We start from the raw sequence: 22,124 nt of genomic DNA on the forward strand, positions 1-22,124 counted from the left end.
AGGGAGCCGGCTAAGAAGATTTTTACTATGGGAGTGTGTACGCACCATTGTAACTGTGCTTTAAGTGTATGTTGCCTTGTTAATGACAAAGTAATTGTTTTGTGTTTGTTAATGTTGGACTGTATGTGTCCCTTTGTATGATGAGTGAGGATTGGAATCCCTGGCAGGGTGAAAGGATCAGTCGTCCTTGCCCCCTCCACAGGTAGCACGCTTATCTGCTCCCAATCAAAAAAACTCTGGTTTTAAGCATTTCCGCTTTGGCTCATTGACACTTTTACCAAACTTGAATTGTCATGTTGAGACCAATTTACTGATACATCTTATCACCTAGTGTGCCAAGTGTTGTATGGTTCCTATGGAATCAGACTAATTAATCCTGAATTCTCTTTTAGGCCTGTTGATAAAAAGTTGAACTTTATTGCAACTTAGTTTTTTGTTTTCAGTACCCAGTTTTATCAGCCTTTGAATTTTACTGTTCACCTTTATTTTCTTTCAAATAACTTTTGAAAAGCTGCAATAATTTAATTGTTTAATAATAAATAATTACTAAAAACCAGCGACAGAAGAACCATATGACCTTTAAAACTACCAAATTTGGTTCTAAACTTTGGCTTTTCATCCAGCCAGCAAAGTATTATAATAACAACGTTTTATTTCTAGCTACCATAACTGCTATAAGGAAAGCTAACAGCGAACAGTTTTCCCCCACCCCCAATATGAACTTGCTAACATCCTAGCAATGCTTGGGACACATGATATTTAACAGAGACCTGCTATCACTAACACAGCAGAATCACCTATGTCGCCCTAGATTCCTTGGCTTATAGCTGTTAAGGGACCTCTCGATAAAGAGCGCAAATAACAAACAAAACAAAATCAAAATTATCAATATTTTTATCCACTACAAAGATAGCCAGCCTTAAAATATTCTCTGGGTTGAAAAACAATACATGCACACAGCACACGAGCTCTACATGCAGCCATCGTGGCACAGACCCCGACCGGGACATCTTAAGTAAATCAACCCTGGCCAGGATCAAGGAGCGCCGGAGATGCAACGTAATAAGGGGGTGACGACATTTTAGAAGGTATTAGGACATCCACCACGAGTACCCCGACGAAATTACATTCTTGAAATACAAACACAATTACATCGGGAACCCACAGCCACGCGCGCCCGGCGCGGCGGAATGTGAGGCCTAACAACTACCATTTTACTGATAGACATGGTGCAAAAATAACCGAGGCCCAGACATCGGACCACAAGACCAACGACCCCGACGCCACGATGAGCAGGGGACGCACTTGAGGCCATTACGTAAAGAAAAACACACCAACGTCAGCACCCCACCATAGCACCAAAAGCCACCATCAAAGGTCACGCTTTTGCCTCATACCCCTTCACCCGAGCGCCGTCCCTCCCCCACCCCCACTTGCCACACGGTCGGGGAGAGGGCCGCCGGAAGCCGCACAAGCGTTAAGCGGCGGAACCGTCGTTAGATAGGAAGCCGCAGGGCCGCCATACTGAGGAGAGGACCGGGCCGCCAACGAGACGGGCGACGGGGAAGACCGCGAAAGAGGGGGCGAACGGGGCAGGGGCAGGCTGCCACGAAGACAGCCCGACGGGACCAGCACGGAGACGAAAACCGGAGCCCTCCTTCCACTAAGGCTCACCTGCCCATCGTGCACCTTCATGGACGCCGAGACACCATGGCGCGGCGGGACCGGGAGCAACCAGCCCGCAGCGCGCCACCAGGTCCGACTTTCAGATTTAGCGACGAAGGCAGAACCGGCCTCTCACAACCCCCACCCACCCGACCCCCCCCCACTACACCCAAGTAACCATCACCCAGAGGAAAACCTAGAACCTGACACAGCACAGGAAACCTCAGGATTTAATTACTCCAGGCACAAAGCTCCCCACAAACCAAAGAACATCCACATAAGTTCCCAAGCCTTAAAATTCAAAAGGTATTGATAGAAGCACAAATATCAATCATAACCACAGACTGTATCTCAATTCTCATAATCAAAGAGAAGCACCACAAACAATGAAAGTAACTAAATTCCAACTCCAAGCAACGTCTGTAATCTACACCGGAAAAGATTGAAGAAAAACATGAAAAGATGCCTCATTCTCCAAAACCCACCATGATGACTTTATGCAATACTTTACATCCTCTAAAATACCTCACTGAAACTTTGAAGCGAGGCCCCATTAGAAACACACTTACCAAAACCCAAAAATCCTACCTAACATCCTCAAATTCAACAGAAAGGGCCACCCGGAGATACGCTGCTATACCTGCAACCCCTACGCATTCCTTCCCGCTCTCATAGCATGAAATTTTACTTAACGCAAAATAAAGAATTCTGCTTCCTATTCACGCAGCTGACAGATTAATAGATTAATAACGTGCTTTTGTGTTTTGTATTCACCATGTAACGAACTGGTATGAATGGGAAATCTATGAACTTATCTCTATTACAGATGTTTTCTGGAGAGGAGGCTGAATATTGCCGAAAATATGAGGGAAGATAATAAACGTACGTTAACGTACATGGATGAACAGATATTACCTTCATGTTGTTGCGCATGAGTCAAAAGGCAAGAGATACTTACCCCTTGACTACATCTTTTTTTAACTGTTACTAAGAACCTAGTCTTCCTCAACCCACTTCTACATACCAGATATGCACTGAAAAATGACCCCCTATGCACTACCCGACCACAAAGACCATCAGTGAGAATGTCTCTGCCACTATATCACCAGTAGTTCAATGCGATTATAAGACTGGATTCTATCCCCTTGAAAATCACAATGAACGACGGCAATCCCAACACCACTACCGCGTATGACAGAAAAACACGGCACAGAACAACATACAACAGCAAAATCAACATTCCTTTTCAGAACACTAGATGGGGAGGGAAAGAGTGACAAGTGAGCCCGGGAGTAAAGATATAAACAATAGCACTTCTTCTGTCTCTTTCCTCTGCAAAACCATGGCCCTCCTACAGTAGTTCTACGGCGTTAAACGTCACAGCATTGCATATCACCACTTAGACATTCGTTCTCTCGTGCCACCGGTTATAAGACACAGTTACCAGGTCCAGACGGCGATGAGAGAACATTTATCCTGTGCACACGTCGGCGCTATCTATTCAACAAACACATAGAGCAGACGCTCAGAGTTAAACTTACCTAGCATTGTGGGATACAAGAGGCACATGCGAAAGGGGCTATCCAAGCCACAAGAGACAGCATGGACCAGAGAACAAGCGAGAACGAGACAATTTCCTGGCTGCTCTCTCTCTATCAGCTGAGAAGTCCAAATAAAAGCCTCTAAATGTTTTCTTATTCTCTGATGTTCCTCCCCTCTATCCTCGGACCACCAAATCAGGCTATCAAACTCTAACCATGACCATAAACCACTCATTGGTGAGAGCTGGTCTCCCAGCAGCATCGACATCACCACCACACCGACTGCATGATTCCCAAAGAGGCTGCCTGATTCATGGCCTGCAAGCTATCACACAGTGCCTGCGCCACTACAGCGCAGGCCACATTAAGCCCTAACCACCGTAATCATGGAAGAGAAAACAAGACAGGGCAAAGTAGGACAAAGAATATAAGGAAGAACAAAATAAGATCACCACAATCATGCGAATCCTTTTTCTTTAACGCAACATTATTCTTACAGGGCCTCACTTCTCTAAAATCCTCAGATGGCACACGACGGACCTTCCACAACACGGACAGCACCAGTACCCAACACGAATGAAACGAGATAGGAGGGGATTTGGTACAATCTCCCGCAGAAACAAAAACAGCACCGCTCATACCTATAGGCATTAAAGGGATAGCAGCGGAGAGACGAACAATAGTGACCCAGGTAAATGCGTCAAGAATGAAATGAAGAAAGTGAGAAGTAAGAACAAGAAAGGAATATAAGAGGACAGAACATCGTGCGTGAATGAGAGCGAGACTCCAGGAAGAGAGACTGTACAAGAAGATGAAAGAGGACTACGGGACTACCAAGCCCGGTAAAAAACATTGAAATTCCACCATAGGCAGAGCCGTATATAACGCCCCAACCCTAAAGAGCCCCGAAAGTTTCTGGAAAAAGACAAATTGCAAACGAATTTATAACACACGAAATGAGCAAACGTACACTAGTGTTCGATCCTCCTTTGTCATCTCTTCAGATGAGTATGAGCGAGCAGATGAACAGGCTTTAAGCCATCTAATCCATCAGACACGCTCGCCATCTTCTTATGAAGGAACGGTTAGGTGGAACCGAGCCAAAGTCTTATTCAGTCTAACCAATTACTCTCCCGAAACGGCTAACTCCCTTCCATGAATACACTGTTTGCCTCTTCTCGTATGGATCAAGCTGCTAGGACTCCGTGTGATAACCAGTGCAGCTAAGATTTAGCGAATACTGCGAGGTTACACCAGCCCTACCCATCCTACACACTCCCTCAAAAACCCAGCTCTACTGGGCCTATGCCAGGACCATAACCCTACTATCAACAACAGACTTCTATAAAAACTGTCCTCCATCATATCCCAAACAGACCACTACCTAGGTAAATCGCTCTACATGTCAGAGCGAGTCCATCCACTCTTCTGCCCTGCCCGGCGCTCAAAAGTCCTTCAATCGACCCCACGTGTCTTACCTGCATGCTCTCGATCAGCGCGGCTCCAGAAGCTATTGCGAGTACCATCTAATAGCGATACGCCCGCCGGACTTCCGACCCTACCGCGACTGGGAGCTCTGTCAGTGGACGCTACGCATTCCAAGCTGCTGGTCCGACCTATACGCAGACCAAAACAGCTGGCACTCGCTCTTAAGAACAGCAACATAACAGACATAGTCTGGAGGTGTCTCTCTATGTGTCAACCGCGTTGCCGCGCAAGGGTCTTGTAAAAACATTAACCCAAGCTGTTGAGCACACCGCCTGGATAGTAAACGGTGATGGAGAGATTTCTTGCCACTGCTAGGTAACTAATGTCTCCTGCTCTTTCTTTTGATGGATACCATCAACTGCCTGCAACAAACACTAATACACCCGTCACATCTCTTTCTTTAACAGGTGTGAAACATCACGTTTTGTGCGCAAGATAATGATTTAGTAAGGAGGGAGACCTGAAGACATTCAAGATACCTGCTTAAACTATGAAACCTAGAAAATTAAATCCATACAAACGGGGGGGGAATATTAATTAATAAATAATAATAACAAATAATAATAATAATAATAATAATAATAATAATAATAATAATAATAATAATAATAATATTTTAGGCTATTCTATACTATAGATATTTTTATTAAACAAATTAATTATTGCAGCTTTCATAAAGTTATTTGAAAAAGAAAATAAAGGTGAACAGTAAAATTCAAGGCTGATAGAACTGTCTGAAAACAAAAACTAAGTTGCAATAAAGTTTAACTTTTATCACAGGCCTAAAAGAGAATCAGGATTAATTGTCTGTCCATAGACCTACAACACTTGGCACACTAGTGATAGATGTATCAGTAAATTTGTCTCAACATGACAAATTCAAGTTGGTGTAAAGTGTTCAATGAGCCAAAGCGGAAATGCTTAAAACCAGAGGATGGAGCAGATAGCGTGCTCCTGTGGAGGGGGGCCAGAGGACGACTGATCCCTTCACCCTGCCAGGATTCAATCTCACTGCATCATACAAAGGGACACATACAGTCCAACATACAAACACAAACAATTACTTGTCATTACAGGCACATACACTTAAAGCACGTAAATGGTGCGTACACACTCCCATAGTAAAATCTTCTTAGCCGGCTCCCTGGTCTCCTCCAGGTGACGGAGGTAGCGCTTCAACAAGCCCCTATAAAACGCTCATCAATCACACAGGCTAATCTCAGGTTCTCGCTGACACTTTCATTGTGCAGGCCTTTTCTATACGGCTGCCTCCACATAATGCCCCGCTCTGCCTGCTTTGACAGGCCAGCAGCCCTGCAGCTCCCTGCCATGAGAGCCATTCTCAAGAGGCACGCCTTTGAAGTGAAGCACCGGTGGAGCCCGGGCTAATCTGGACATCTGGAGGCCTGGTGGCTGAAGCAGGACAGAGGCAAAAGACTCATATAGGTGACCTTGGCTCAGCTTTGTGGGGGGGAAAAGCAATTTCACCAGTTCTATGGATTGAAAATCCAATAGAAAGATGCTCCAGTTCTCAAACTTAAAACTGCTATTACACGGAAAGTCCAGCAAAAAAGGACCAAATGGCACAGAGCTCTTTATGTCCATCTTCAGTTCCATTAGCCAGAGTTCAGACCTACAACATGGGTGAGCTGGCCCTCGAGCATAGTGTGAGACTTGGAAGGGAACAATACTGCTGTACAAAAAAAAAGAAAAACCGAGAGTTGAGAGGAAATGTCTGCAATATGGTTTGGAGGGGGCAGAGTATATTTCTAATCACAGGAAAACCTTCTGGCCACCTCTTCAATTTTTGTGTTTCTGTCCTCGATCCCCACCAGCGATTTTTTTGGTCCTCCAATCTTAGTCACCGCTCTTGGCAGAGGGAGCACAAACAACCCTATTCAAAAATAAACACAGCAATTTTGTTCGTGTTTACCTTTCATTCTGCCATATCTATCTGTGATTCTGTGCCCCAAACTGTTCTGTTCCATTTCACGCTGCGAGGAAGACCTTGTTTCTTGGCCCACTGTACAGATGAACGGGCTAGATAGTGAGCACCATTATTCTACACAATCATTTCTATCTTGTCCCCTCTTGCTTTCTGTTGTTCTTTTATAGCTGCATGCTGACCTGCTTGAATGCCAAACTGTGATGTTTTATTGCAGCTGGCATAGGGATATGTTTATGAAAACACTGTATTTTGTTGCAGTGAAAAGTGGCATCTGTATGTTTCCACACATAGAATTCATGTGTACGTGTACACAGCATGACATCCAGCAATATTAAAGTCTCTCGGGCAAGTATATAAAGAAAACTGTCTCACTTAAGATACATGATAGTAATAATTTGCTGCATTGAACCTCATTCAAATCACATAAAGCTGTCACAAACCATGTCATTGCCTATGTTAAGAGGTACTAAGAGAGATATTAAACCACAACAGCAATCAAGGTTCAAGGTAGATCCCATTTTCATACATTCTTACAATTTTATGTGTGACCCTGTAATGTTGAATAGATTATGTGGCTTATTTTGAAATTAACTCCATAACTTATTTTTCCTTGTCAGTTATTTTTACCCATGACGTCCAGAAAACCAGAAATGTTTTCTGTTTCTAGGTTTAGTTGAACCCCTTCTGGCATTATTATATTATTTTCACTCGATATACTGTTTTCTTCCCCCCTGTACGATTGTGTTGGTTCATAAGGTCTTGAAAGAAGCCCTTGCCCTGACACCAAACTCTGAAATTTACTATTAATTTTGTTGAAAAATTTCAGATATCAAAATCAAATTTTTTTTTCCTTAACGTAAGGTAAAAGGGAAAATTATCGAAACCACTTTATTTGGAGGTAAACCAGAAAGTGAGACCACCTGAAATGTTCATAATAAATCCCTTGTTGTAAGAAAACTGTGTGGTATGCACAACTACATTAAATACAGTAGCTCAAAGCTGAAGCAGAAATTATGTCTATAAACTGTGAATGAAAGCTTAGGTGTTTATTTGTCTTTGTTTATATGTATTCTCTTCCAAACCAGTTTTCTGATCGTGTTTATCATCCCGTCTGACTTCTTTTTAGTGACTTCACTTTGATCTCAGAGGTGGAGAGTCCAACACAAAACAAGACCCAAGTTATAAAAAAAAAACACAGAATTGTCCTTTAATATTATGGCATGCAGAAGCCTGATGTCTCCACCATGTGTACACTTCACCAGACATCCTTACTTAGTGCAGTGGGTCCTTGTATCCAAATAATAATCCAAAGTCTGACTAAAACTAAAATCGACACTAAAATAAAGAATAGCAGCTTCTTTCAGTCTAAATTAGTCGGCTATTTTATAAAATACAGAGAAGGATCCAGCTCTCAGTCCAAATCCTCTTGTAAAAAAAAGGTAATAAATCTGAAATCTTAATATAAGCCACCCACGGTCCAACACAGTAGAAAATAAGAGAGAAATCTGATTACTGGCATACTGTATGTAAACAAAGGTTTTATAGTAACCGTAACCTGCATTCTTCCAGTAACCAGTTTCCTTGTATAGTGTTATCAGATGTTAATATGAAAGAGGTGGTTATAGATGATGTCTGACCTTGGATGGAAACCTTTGGGTGTTCTTTCTTCGTGCACTCCGGTTGGGTCAGCGGGTCAAACAATGACGTGGTCGGGGTTGTCGGGACAGCGGAGTTCTGCGTGAAGACAGCTGGGAAGAGGAGGAGCAGGAAGAGGCCGGCCATAGACGAGGGAGTGGAGTCCTGCGAGGACGCTGTCATGGTGACGACCTCTCCTCTAACTGCCAAGGTGGGCCTCTGGGATATAGCTGGAGAAGAGAAGAGACCGCTTCAGCACCTCAATGCAACATTTTTACACCTGGCTTCAAAAGAAAAGAAAGCCAGAGTCACTTCAAAATCATTTCTTTGCTCCAACTTTCAATTCCTGGGGGCTTCGGGCTCTGAATCCAGCATAGAGCAATAGAAAGTGAACAAAACACATAATGCAAAAGGTATAAAACATTGGTAAAAAGTACATAACCGTGGGATGAAAGCAAGGATGTTAGGTAACTAGAGGGTGGCTGGGAAGAAGAGATATAAAGGGAGAGATGGAGGGTGTAGAGGACACAGAGTGGAAAAACTGCTCAGAAAACTCTCCAGCAATGAGCCATCTCAAAGAAATACCTAACCTCTGACCTCGAGATAATTATTTAAGATGTGCAATTAAACTTTGGAAGTTAATTTAATGGCTGATTAAAATTAGAAAATTGAATCCAGTATTGGACTGTTCAATGAGGCAGAAAGTTTCCACAAGTCAATGAAGCAGAAAGGAACTCACTTAAAATGTATGCCTCTCTTAGAGATGTGCTGGAAAAATGTTAGCACAACTATTTACTGTAATTCAAGAGACATTATTCTTACTGCACATGTCTGATGCATATCAACACATGAATAATAGTGACTCTGAGACCTCAATATTCAAGTATTATTTAAGCAGACCCTGCCAGGAGACAGAGACAGAGACACATATACACACACATACACACAAATCTCCGTACACATAAAACACATACAGACACTCTCATGCTTCCTGAGTAAATGTAATCTCTTCCAGTAATAACATATGAGTCTACAGTGCTGAGCTGAAACCAGCAGTTCATCATCTCCCGTCGTGCGCTCCTTACGATGTTAGCTTAGCGAGGTGTAATATCATTTAAGTAGATTAAAAACTGAGAGCATCAACTTTCTGCAGCTCTTTGGCTGGGTTACATCTCTCTGTAGTGTTTTCCTCGCTAATGCTTCAATCAATAACAAATTATTAGCTTGGTTGAGTTGCAAATCAACCATATTGCCCTGCAATCAATTATCCTTCTCACTACAGCTGGTAACTAATTAGGCAAATGCACTGAGTGCCCATGTTTGTCATTACAAACAGTGGAGTCAACAGGCCCCGAGCTACTGCCAACAAACATACTGTTGATGGAACAGGTGGAAGTATTCAATGTACTCTGCAATGCACTTGACTCAGCCAGGCTGGATGTGTCTTAAGTTTTAGAGCCATATTCAGAGTGAAAATAGCACTGCAGTTAAAAATGCAGACGTCTGCATTGGTGTGTTGCTACAGGTACAGGTGAGACAATGACATACATTCCAGAAAGTCCAGTTCTGGTGATATATCTATCAGTTTCAAGTCTCTGCTCGCTCTCTATCATGCATAGGCTCTTTGTTGTGTCCTTGAATATTTTAAGCCTTAATGCAAGCTGGTGTTTATACCTTACTAAAAAGCCTGGTGTTCTGATCCTTCTGATCTCACCAAATATGGGCCAATTTCAATTTAATAACTTGTTAGACAAGGCCTTTTTAAGGCATGATCAGGCCATTTCCACACTAATACACCAAACAAAATGATTTTGTGTTTCAACCATGTATGCACATACGTCCATATACTTTTTGACTATGCCATACAGACTGAGATATCATAACAACGCAAAAAAGAAGCATAAATCTCTTCTACAGTGCACACGCAGACCACTTGAGCCAGAAGCTTTACGCCACTCCTGCAGGCAGATGTCTGATTTTTAAAGAGCTGTTTGTTGTTTATAGAGCAAGCATGAATGTTGGAGTGTGCCATCGAGTTGAGACTCTAAAAATGGATGGTGCCATTGATGTCTGCATGGTCTCCCCCTCATGTCGCTGACTCTACCTCTACCTCTATCTTTTTTGTGTCCTGTCTTTGTTTTCTAGACCCAATGGTTCTAAATCATACCCCTTGGACACCTCCAGCACTGCATATTTTCTATCTTTTAGTGTTTTACTCATATTTGATTCGCTAAATTAGTGTATGTGCATTAAGCTTTTGATTGGCTGAACACACCTGCATCTGATTTAAAGGAAATGGTCTGATTAGGTTTGGTGCCTCACTTACATGTGATGTCCCTCAAGGTTAAATTCTTGGACCATTTTAATTTTCCTTGCATATGATATGTCATTATCAGAGGCATACCATCGCCAGTTGATGATGGCTGATGACAGACATCTGTAACTTTGAAACTATGCTCCCACATTTAATTTGGAATACATTTCATCAATTCTATTCAAGCAAAGTGAAATTAATACAATTCAATCTGCACAGCTGATGAGCTGATGTCAAGGTCTGGGCATCTAACAATTTTTTACAAATAAATGCTATCAAAGCAGAGTACTTTGTTGGAATTTGCACTGTGCGTGTTGTTAATATGTTGTATAATATTCAACCTTCATTTACCCTTTGATCTTTTGATTTGGTTCTCAATTTTGAGTGAAAAGCTCTTCAGTCATATTTTTTTTTTATTGACCCTCCACTTAGTGAAGCAGAGCAACTTCTGTTGTTCAAAACTTTTCAGCAATGTTTTATTTAATTAAAAGAAAACAAAAAATAGGACCATATGTTATCTCCTGATCGGTTGCCTTGTTTGTTTCAGAATTAATTTGAAGACTTTACTGATTACTTTTGAGGCTTTGCACAGACTGGTGCCAAGTTATCTTTCTAAAATCTTAGTTTCCTTATTTGTCATATTCTGTTTTTTTTGGGGCAAAATAAGTGTGTTCATCAATTAAGGCAAACTATCACAGTAATGCAAGTCCAGTATTGCCACAAAGCCGTAATATACAACCAGAGATATTAAAGAGAGAGCTAACTCGTTATAAATGATATAGAGAATCATTCCTTCAACTGACTCTTTATTTTTCTGACATTTTCACTTTTATTTAGTTCCTGACAGTAGAGTGACATGAAACATGGGAAAGGAAACAGTAGAGGATGACATACAATTCAGGTTCCTGTGTGAAATCAATCCAAGAACATTATGCTTACAGGGTTTGCGTTTCCCTTCTAAGACACCCACATTTCTTTACTTCTATCATCTGCAGGAGTGGAGTTGGCAGGTGCTTAATTCACATTAAATCACTGAGTCCTGAAAGTCAAAGGCTGACTCTACAAATCCTCTCATTAGTCTAAAAGCTGCACTGAGAACAGGCAGAGCAGGAGATCGTGACAGATGACCAGGACTCTGCTGTAAGTTTAGACTTTGGTGGATGAGTTATCTTGGCATGGAAAACACAGAGGGAACCGTATTATCAGCAGCAGGATGAGTTTAGTGTGTGGATGTCAAAAATGTCTGTAGAAAGTCATGTAATACACTCAAGCAAACCCAGATGCGCACGCACACACACACACACACACACACACACACACAATCTCAGCTCTGAAAACTGGCAAAATCCAGCTATGGACAGCTGGTCACACTCCATATTGGGTCACAGCGAGTGGGCAGAACTGACACATGCTGTGTGCCAACATCCACTCCTGAGTGTGTGTGTATATGTGTGTACTTGTATGCAAGTGTGTGTGTTTATACCAAGCATGGCTCTTCAAGGCCACTCAGAAGAAGTCTGATAGAGCCCATGCAATTTCCCGTCCTGCTGTGTTCTGGATTAGCAACAGTTTTCCACCAAGGAAACAGGACAATCCATACCATTGGGTGAGTGGTCTCCATAAACACTCACTGGGCCACTGTTTGCCTGTCAGTCAGTCATTCAGACATCCTGCTGGATACAATGAGTCGATTAAAGGTGTACTATATGCTGAGGACTTACAGGCTACTTGTGTGGATTGGACTGATAAGTTGTCCAGGCACGTCTCTTTGTCAATAACTTTGTGATCAGTGGGGAGACAGATGTAGCCTACTGCCTTAATGCTGTGGAAATTGTGTTTGCAGAGGAGGAAGATATGTTTCAGTTCCTTTAAAAGACACGACATTATTATAGTATATAGTATTGTGAAAACAGTTTGCTGGAGCTCCTCAGCATGTATAAAGCAGCAGAATTGAGTCCTTATTTCAAGGCTTGTAGGTCTTGTTAGTGCTGTCTTCGAACACCTTAACTCTGAATTTCTGAGCTTTCCATTGCTCATAAAAAGTATTTAAAAGTTGAAGTCTGAAATTAAAATAAATTAGCTTTTTTTGTCTGCTATAGCATAAATATCAGCTATGTAAAAATCAGAAACCAAAAAGGAGACATATATTTTCTATATGTTTTGGTTTAATGATGGCAACCCCATTTGCATTTGTGAGAATACCGTGAGTTCTTAATTCCATACAGCCAATCAAATCGTTTCATACTCAACCATATTAGCAGTAACGTCACCGCTCTATCATAGGCATACAAACTAACCGACAACCAGAGAGCAGCCTGCCACACAACACAAGAGCCACAGACTTTCAACAACAGTCCTCCTTGTTATCTCACTTACAAAGATGAACACATCTTGTCCTGCACCTTACTATTCACAGGGGAAAAGTGCACTGCTAGTTTGCAGGCTAGATAGCTAATTAGTTTCTCAGCTGCAGGCCAATAAACAGCATTTAAACTATACTTGGGTCCTTCCCTTTAGATGCTGCTGTGCTCTTTACTCTCTGGTACCACTGTTAAAAACCCACTGTCTGCCCACGGAGCTCAGACTGCCAGCTGCTGTCAATCAGACACCAACACGCCCCTTCAGCTGCTGAGACCATTACTAATATTTTTCCCTAAGACCCTTTTCCCCTTCTAATAGTATACAACATTAATGACTAAATAGTGATTTCAGTCGGTGTACAAAACTTGAAAATTATGCAACCTGATGCAACTTTTTAAAACAAAAATGAAAATGTCAGTCAGCTTTTTTCACACTTGCAAATAAGCTGAGATACATGATATTTATCAACTTGCTAAAGTTGAATATACAATCTGAATCTACAACGTCCAGAAAATAAAGCTGTCAGATATGGGTGACAAAAAATAGAAGTATAGGATACTATTAAATTAGTAAAGTATCACTACTTAAACACTTTAATGGAGTTTAATATTTGTAAATGTACTCTCTCGCCTTTGGCTGTGTACTCTGACAATTTACAGTAGACACACATTTGACCTAAATGTTTAAAAGCTAGAGGCAGTGTGTTTCCTGTAAAGGTGTACTGCATTAATGTCTTCAGCATGGTGCAGCTTGTTGTAAACAATCCAAAGCAAACCTAGTGGTTTATAATAATAAAAAAAGACTACAGTGCCTTGGTGCAGAGATAATTTTGGAAGGCTCAACCTAGATAAACAAGGTAAGCTGTCCATTTAAAAAAAATCATTTTCACTCTTTAGCCAGATTGCAGCCAGTGCATCTCAACCTTTCCTGAGCACAGGCTCTCATAAGTCCCTGCCAATGCCAGCGTGTATCTATGGCAACAGAGCAGCAAGTTGGTAGTCAAGCAGCGGGAACCAGGTTGAGTGTATTTCGGCACAGACCTCAACAGTCTCCCGGGGAGAGCTGGATGGCGGACTGCCCACTGATGCAACACGGCATGAGGAAGTGAAGTGCTTAGGACAATGAAACGCTTGAAGTAGGCAAATGTGAACAATATGTGTTAGAATTAGGTGGTAGCAGTATATGCATGTACTGTATATGACATATGTATTTAGCAGCAGTCATTTCTCAGGTGGCAAAGGAAACTGTTTCTATAAGGAGTCACAAATGGATGGTAGAGAGTAGATGCTCTGGGATGATGAAGAAACAGGCCTCAGGATTTAAAAATGGCCATTCCATAAAAAAATCTCTACTCCCACGTCCCTTGTTAATTTAGCTGAAACAATGGTGTCTGAAGATGGTTCAGCCTGACAGCCTCACCTCCAAATGTTACTGTTCGCCTCCGGCTAAAGAAAGGACTCAGGGAAAGAAGCTGGGCAGGGGGCCATAACTACTGCTTTTCAGAATGTGTCCCTGCGATTGTTAGAGCACATCACATTCCTCCAGGCAGGGGGGCCTCTCAGCAGGTGTCTCGTTCCTCCTGGTACCAGTCGTAAAATTCGTAAAATCCACTCCCCTATATAATTTTTTAACCCTCTCCTCCTCTTATCAGTCCTTATGTGCTTTGCTCCCTCTTTTCTTTCTTCCATCACTCTGGATACAGTTATGGACCAGGACTCCAGTGCACTTTGCTGTCCTAGCCTGCAAAGCGAAGCACCTCTAATTACAACTCAATGCTTACTCCCTTAGCTCATCAGAATCTGTTAAGACACTGATTAAATTGCTTCTGGTCCATTGGGAAGCAGTTGCCACCTGTATAAAAGAACTATGCCATTTTGGAACGGAACAAGGAAGGAAGTCTGTGTGACCAGAAGAAAAAAAAAAATCAATGTTTGTTGCCTTCAGAAAAATCTGTCATCAGGGATGGCAGATAAGAAAATGTAATTGGTCATTTCTGCAGCGAAGCTCCCAAAGGAGGAATCTTTTCCCTTTTTCTTTGATTCGTTAGAAGTGATTAGACATCATTGTTAAGCGTCTTTTAGCAGGATTTCAAGTTAAGCCCCTCCAGAGCTTTAAGTGCATGAAAAATGTGTTGTTCCTACAGAGCCCGCTGCAATCCTCCCAACGCTCATCATTAGCATGTATGGCACAGGAATATCAATACCTCCTCATCCAAAAGCTCACAGGAATCCTCTTGCGCACACAAAAATGAATTACAACAGAAGGAAATAACACCTGTTTCCTCAAGGAACTAAACACAAGATCGATGCCTCCAAATCTGAGTGTAAATCAAGCAGGTTTTTAAACAATGCGAGAGGCAGTAGAGCTCATTTTACACTTGTCATTTTCTGCTCAGTTGAAGAAGTTCATGAGAAAAATAAGCACAGTACAGCATGTGCGTTTACATGTCTCCCTGTTTAATCAAACTAACAAATCAAACCAACCTTACAACATCGTGATAAACGGCGACAACCACTCCACAGACGCATATTGCCACCATATTCTCATCCTATTCAACCTCTCCCTCTCCTGCACTCAGGGGCTTTGGTCCAGCCAATGCTACATTGACCATGTCTAATTCAACTCAATAGCTCAACCCCACCAATCTCTTTAATGCCTGCACTGCGATGGGGGGTGGGCAGGGGCAACGGGGGGCCTCATGGCAGTCTCAAGGGAACGAGGGCAGACCATGAAGGCAACACACTTGGGGGAAGGACGCAGGAATGTGCGATGAAGATGGTTACAGGGTGAGATAGAAGATTTCTTTCTTTCTCTTCTTGGAAAGAAAAGGGTGATGGTGGGGTCACGGCTAGCATCTCTGGTTATTGAGTCGCTTCAATCATGCTTGAGAAGGCAGGCACAACCGAAGAAAAGGGTCTTATATGGGAATGAGGGAGGGTTGACCTCGGACTGGAGAAAACAGTGTGTGTATGTGCGTGTGTTTGGGGACAACATTGAGTGACAGGGCTGATGAGGTGGTGAGGTTGGCAGGCGCTGTCTGGATTATGTCCGATATCAAATCAGAGGCTGTGCTGGAATCAAGGCATTATGGTGCCTGAGGGAAGGTGCCATCTGATATACTCATATAGCTGTGAGACTGTCAACCGAGATGTGATGTGCGAGGAAAAGCAAAACACAGGGACGAGGGGAAAAAGGCACTGAATGTGTGTGTGTGTGTGCACATTTTGTTCATCTTGCTCCCTGAGCATGAGTGCATCTGTGTGCAATCTGTGGGATTGTGGGAAGGATAAACAGGCTCTGTATAATACCTGACTGTCTGTATGGGAATTTTAGTCTTTGTGTTTTTTCTTTTCTTTTAATTAGTTTCCAATACATTCAGTGCAGATTTCTTTCATTCAAAAGCAACAAAGTTTTAAGCCTGACGGTTTATTCTCCTTTTGTCATTCCATTGTGAGCTAAATTTTAAACCCAGATTTTGGACACTCACTAATGGTGGAAAGTAGACAATAAATAAGCTGTGATTTAGGACACAGCCAATGTTATATCTACAGATCCACGACAACTGAGAAAACATAATATCCTAATGAAGATTGTAAGATTGAAGGTTGAAAGCTCCCAAATGAGTGAGTAAGTAGACCTTAAATTGAGTTTGTTTTGTTCACACATAGTTATGTCTCTACAAAGCCAGGCAGGGTACATGGGTAGACTTTTTTGCACAAAAATTAGTCATTTGTATCCTCAAATGAATAATCTGTGTGTACTAATTAGTAATTTGTTCCATCAGATTAATAACTTGTGCCCTTGATTTACAAAATCATGTCCTCAGATTACATAATTAATTATCTCAATTTAGGCTAATAGCATTAAGTTTCTCTGGTGGTTGTAACTGAAGACCCAGGTTTCTGAGAGAGAAGCAGCCAGCAGATTAACAGTGGGGTTGAATGTAGAGGTGTCCTCAAAGGACTGAAATCATTCCCCAAAACAAATCATGAGTCAAATCAATCAAACTTTTGATTGAATATTAGTGAGAACAGCTTGAAAATGATCTTGCTGGTAAGAAAAAAACTTTTTCTTTTGGACATTAAATGCTTAAACAGATAAAAATATGAATTCAATTTTCACTATTTTAATGCAGTGAAAATCTGTAAATGTAAAAGCCTAGGGGCAACACATGGTTATATTCAAGACAGTTGACACATTTCAACAGATTCCATTAATAAACAATGGTCTATTAAAGCAAAGCTGTAAAATCCACCAACCAGCACTACCACTGATAAACAATTCTTTATATCCAGAAAAATACAGCAGCAATGTTCCGTCTCAAAAAGCCCTTGATTACAGCAATTACCGATTTTCATTCTTAAGATTTAAATGGCCAGTTTCTGTATGACTTCAGCTGAACCACAGTGAACTGAATACATGACCAAACAAATGTTGGCCTCTTGTAAAAGTGGATCCCAATTATATGCCACAGGAACAATCGGGAGAAAAGTATGATTTAACCAGGAGTGATTGGCAAAGAGTTTGATTGAAGGATAATGGGCTCTGGCCAAAGAGATGGCAATTAATGGTCAGTAAATGGCAAATCAGGCTACAGTATTATTACATGGTTTGACTGACAGATGGCTGAGGGTGGGGATGCTTACACATCATACACACACATACACACACATACACACATCTACGCTGTTACGTGTATATTTACGTGTGATTCATGAGATGCACTGGGGAATCCTTAGCTGAACACACACACACACACACACACTTATAAACACAGATTCAAACTTCAGCCTCTCACCTCATACGTACACCTGTAACAGCCAGCCATTTTATACCTTTCCACATCCCCAGTCTGTAATAACACACTCTGTCTGGCCCTCAGAAACTCTATTATGATTTCACTTGGCACTGTCAACCACAGTCTCACACCTTCATTCACACACACAGAAACCATAATGTGATATTATCGACTGCATTTCTCTCTGTGTCTACCTGATACTGTTTCATTGTGTGAACTGGGAGCCCCCGGGCCTGTATTGATTTGAACTCACCCAACTAGTTCAGAGAGACTGTTCAATCTTGGCCACTAGTTTCCCATTAGAGTTACTACACAGGCTGGTCTCAGGTGCATTACAGAGAACGGATTGCAGTGGTTTCAAAACACCATGTAAATGCCGATGGTGAAGCATCGAACACTGTTGTACATCACTGTGGCGGAAAAAGCCATTTGCCACTTAAAGGTTTAGTGCATAATGTGTAGGAGGATCTATTGGCAGAAACTGAATATAATACTCATAGGTTTGTTTTCATCAATCACTGATACACATCAACTAACAGATACACCAAAAAGTCACCAGCTGCTAAATCCTACAAACTGGTCCTTTAAAAAGTGAGTCTAATTACTGTTGATAATTTCTTATGTCATTATTCACTGGTAGCAATCAACAGTCTGTACTATTTAATGCAGTTTTCATCAGATAGTCAACATGATTCTAGTTCAATGTTTTCTACCTGTTCTCTCCCTGTGCCATGTCATTTCACATCCTGCCACTCCCCCTACCTTGCAATAACAATTCCCTCCTACTGTATCACCTAACCTCTCTCCCGCCCACCTGCACACCTGTTCCCACTTCCCTATTAGCCTTGAAGTATATACAGTACTAGCCCATTCCCATTCATTCCCCATCGGATCATCTTTCAACTTAGTGTTCCAGCCATCATCTCTGCTGGCTGATTCCTGCCTGCATCAACCCCTACCTGCTTTTTGGACTTTTACCCCTTTGACTGATTCCTAATTGGATACATTTGCCTACCTTCTTTGCAGGGTGCAAAATTAACTTTTTTGTCCAAAGGCCAAATGGCTAATGAATGTTCAAATTTTAGCAGCCACTCAATATATTACCATTGTTTTTTGGCTGGTAAGCCAGCCACTTGCATATTTTATCAGCATTAGGCTGGTGTCTGGTGCTAATTTTGTGCCCTGCTTCCTTGCCTGTATGATGTAGACTTTTTCTTGTTTCTGACCAAGAGTAAAACAGAACTTTTAACTTTACCTGCCTGGTCTGAGTTGAGCTTTAGAATCCAAAGCTGCTAATACAGAGCGATTATACTTTTTTGATAATGGAACGAGTGCAGTTTACAAGATATGTTGTCGATATTGAGAATATACATGCTACATGTATAGTAACAGCTATGCAGTGATTCTTAATTACTGATTTATCTTTTTATTATTTACGCAATTATCAACTGATTTATTTTCAAGTTATGCTTAATTTTCAATATAAATCCAGATAATATATCCTGCATCTTTTAAAGCATATAGAGCAGAGTATACTTGAACTTTCTTCTGACCAAACAGTCCAAAACACAAAGACATTATTTTTATTCACAGTGAAAACAGAGATAAGCAGATAATTCTCACATTTGAGAAGCTGAAACCAGGGCATGTTAGGCATTCTTGCTTTATTAATGGCAAACGATGAATCAATTATCAAGACTGGTGTAGACTAATTTTCTTTTCCAAGGTGTCATAAGACAAACCTGAAGGGTCACAGGATGTTTTAAAGGACAGGAAATCAGACAAAACATATGTCTACCACACAAAACTCATCATCTTAGTTTCTTTCTTTCTGTAAAACTGGATTTACCTACTCTGGCCTTAACAATACGAGATGGGAAAATGTATCTTTGGTGGAACTACTCATTGATGTATAGCATGCAACATGTGACGAGGGGTCGCAAGTAATGCTTCCTTTTTAGCAGTCAAATAGTAGGGAACATTGGTATAATTGGTCAGTTGATTAATAACAAATCTATAAAATCCACTATTTCAGATTTGTCAGTTAAATTCATTCAGAACATACTGATATAATTTCTTGTACATTTCCAGTCTTCAGAGTTGTGGCCTTTTCCCTGACGTTTAAGCAGAGGAAAGTGTCAGAGGCATGAGGTCAGAGGGACGGTGCCCAGATGATGGGCTATTAGGGAACAAAAAGGCAGGGACATGAGTAACCACTCAAACAAAAGGTCTGTCCTACACATTTCTGGCTTGACACAGTCACAAAAGAGGGGCGTCCGATGCTCTGAGTGGAGGTTGTTAATTGGGGAGCCAAAGGTCACAAAGAAAAGGGTTTTGGGGGGGCGGGCAATCTGAGCTTTTATTCAAGCTTCTGTGCCTGTGTTCTTTGCTCAAAAATAAGAACTGATTAAATGTGTGTAGAGCAGTCCGCAAAGGTGTTTTAGTTCACCTTAAAGAATCCAGTGCAGAATTTGAACTTTTTATCAAATATAAATGTCAGACATTTGCAGGTTCCAGCCTCCTCAATGTGAGGATTTGCAACTTTTATGTGATTATTTCACATAAACTGAACCCATTTAGGGTAACTGCTCTTGAGACCAAATAAGCTACTGGAAGATGGCACCTTAGGGAGTAAACAATTAATTGATTAAGAAAATAATCATTAGTTGCAGACCAATTTAATATTTGTAGCAAGGTCCACCAACTCAGATTTCTGCCATTTGACTGTCTTTATTGTTGATCATAAAATAAAAATAGGGCTGCATCTGTTGACAATATAATTACATCCAATAATGCAGTAATGTAATAACTAGATGTAAATAGCTGCGGAGTGCAGTTATTCTGTAACTGTGACTGAACACTGCAAGAATAATCATGTCACTGACAGCTAGAGGGCTTAAAATTAATTGCATTGCTGCCTGTTAGCACTTTAGAAGAGAAAATAAATCAGAATGTGAGTAAAAATGCTGTTTCTTCGTCACATTTTTGCAAGTATAATGTTATCTGTAATTACACTGGTATAAACCACAACAAACAGACAATTATCAGTTGTTGTTATTGGCCCAGAAATTCCACGTCAGTGCAATTACACTAAAGCTCATATTGCCTGAGAAAGCCTCAATCACATTCAAGGACCCTGGTGGTCTCTGGGCCCCTTTAGACCTTTCACTGTGTGGTGTTTGACCAGCTAAATGTTTTAAACACGTCTCTGTGATGAGTTGCAGACACAACAGGGCAATGGCGGCTGGGCTGATAACAGCTGATAACATGAGATAGTGGCAGAAGACTATCTCTTCACTACAAACATCAAAGAGTTGGAATGTCACAAACCATCCGAGGAATCCTAAACCAGCTCACACATCAACACAACGGTGTGTTAATGTGAGGTCTGAGAACTCTGAAGGACCTCTCTGTGAGGCTGCCCTCACGATGCACAGATGACCCACAGAGTGCAGGAGTACTGCCTGTGTATTATTTGCAACACAGACTGGGTTCCCCTTTCATTATGCATGCTGCTAGCAGAGCAAAACAGGCATTATGAAGCAGTGATTCAGACAGCCCGCACTTATTAGCTGCTATCTCAAGGACGACACGACACGTTCTGTTCTAATTAACTGGAGCGGACACCAAACAAAACACACACAGAAGGCCCAGCCAGACAGTGTAATTGATGAGCAAATTTATTACATCCGACTTCAAAGAGAGCCTGGATCAAAACATATCACTTGATATGATGAGCAAAGCTGCAGAGATACATGGTGTGTGGCTGCAGTATGTACATTATGCAACACAAACACAAATACAGAACAACACGGAACTGTTCTCCAGCTAATTATCAAAGTGCAGCTGCTGTTTGAATTATTACTGTTTGTGTGTTATTACAGGCTTATCTTGATATCCCCATTGTGTCTGATATTTACTTGAGTATTTGAATAATAATAATAATAATAATAATAGAGTAAAATGTTTATAAAGTGGCTAAAGAACTGTTTATATTGTGTTTTAGTAAGCATAATTGATCAATGATTAACAACTTGAATCAGAATGAAAGCTATTACAGCATTAGTGCAAAAATAATCAGTTATTTAGACATATGGTCATTTTGTCACACGTGAATAACTACATTATGTTGCGTATGTTGTATCAGCAAACAGTGTCTTAGCAGACACACAGCCACAATATCATTCATTTAGAGATATTTCTGCACTCGTGTTCAATATTATTCTGTCTCCTTTTAGCTCTGGTTTCCTCGCCATCAAGTCCTGAGGAAAATATCTCTAAATATAGGAATAAGAATAAGAAAGGATAAGAATGAGGGATAAGACAAAGACACAGAATAAGAATGAAGGATAAGAATGAGGGATAAGACAAAGA

At 41.2% G+C, this 22,124-nt stretch overlaps 1 protein-coding gene across 2 annotated transcripts in view; it reads right to left on the reverse strand.

The window, feature by feature from the left end:
* Positions 1–22,124, reverse strand: part of sema5ba (sema domain, seven thrombospondin repeats (type 1 and type 1-like), transmembrane domain (TM) and short cytoplasmic domain, (semaphorin) 5Ba) — a 161,264-nt gene that overhangs the window by 87,735 nt on the left and 51,405 nt on the right. For both annotated transcript variants that reach the window (XM_035676541.1, XM_035676540.1), the window contains exon 3: positions 8,280–8,507. In XM_035676541.1, the coding sequence (XP_035532434.1) occupies positions 8,280–8,460 (181 nt within the window). In that variant the 5' untranslated portion in view covers positions 8,461–8,507. The remainder of the gene's footprint in view (positions 1–8,279; positions 8,508–22,124) is intronic.

The sequence above is a fragment of the Morone saxatilis genome, unplaced genomic scaffold (genome assembly GCF_004916995.1).
Source record: "Morone saxatilis isolate NCDOM2014 unplaced genomic scaffold, NCSU_SB_2.0 Contig5, whole genome shotgun sequence".
Lineage (NCBI taxonomy): Eukaryota > Metazoa > Chordata > Actinopteri > Moronidae > Morone > Morone saxatilis.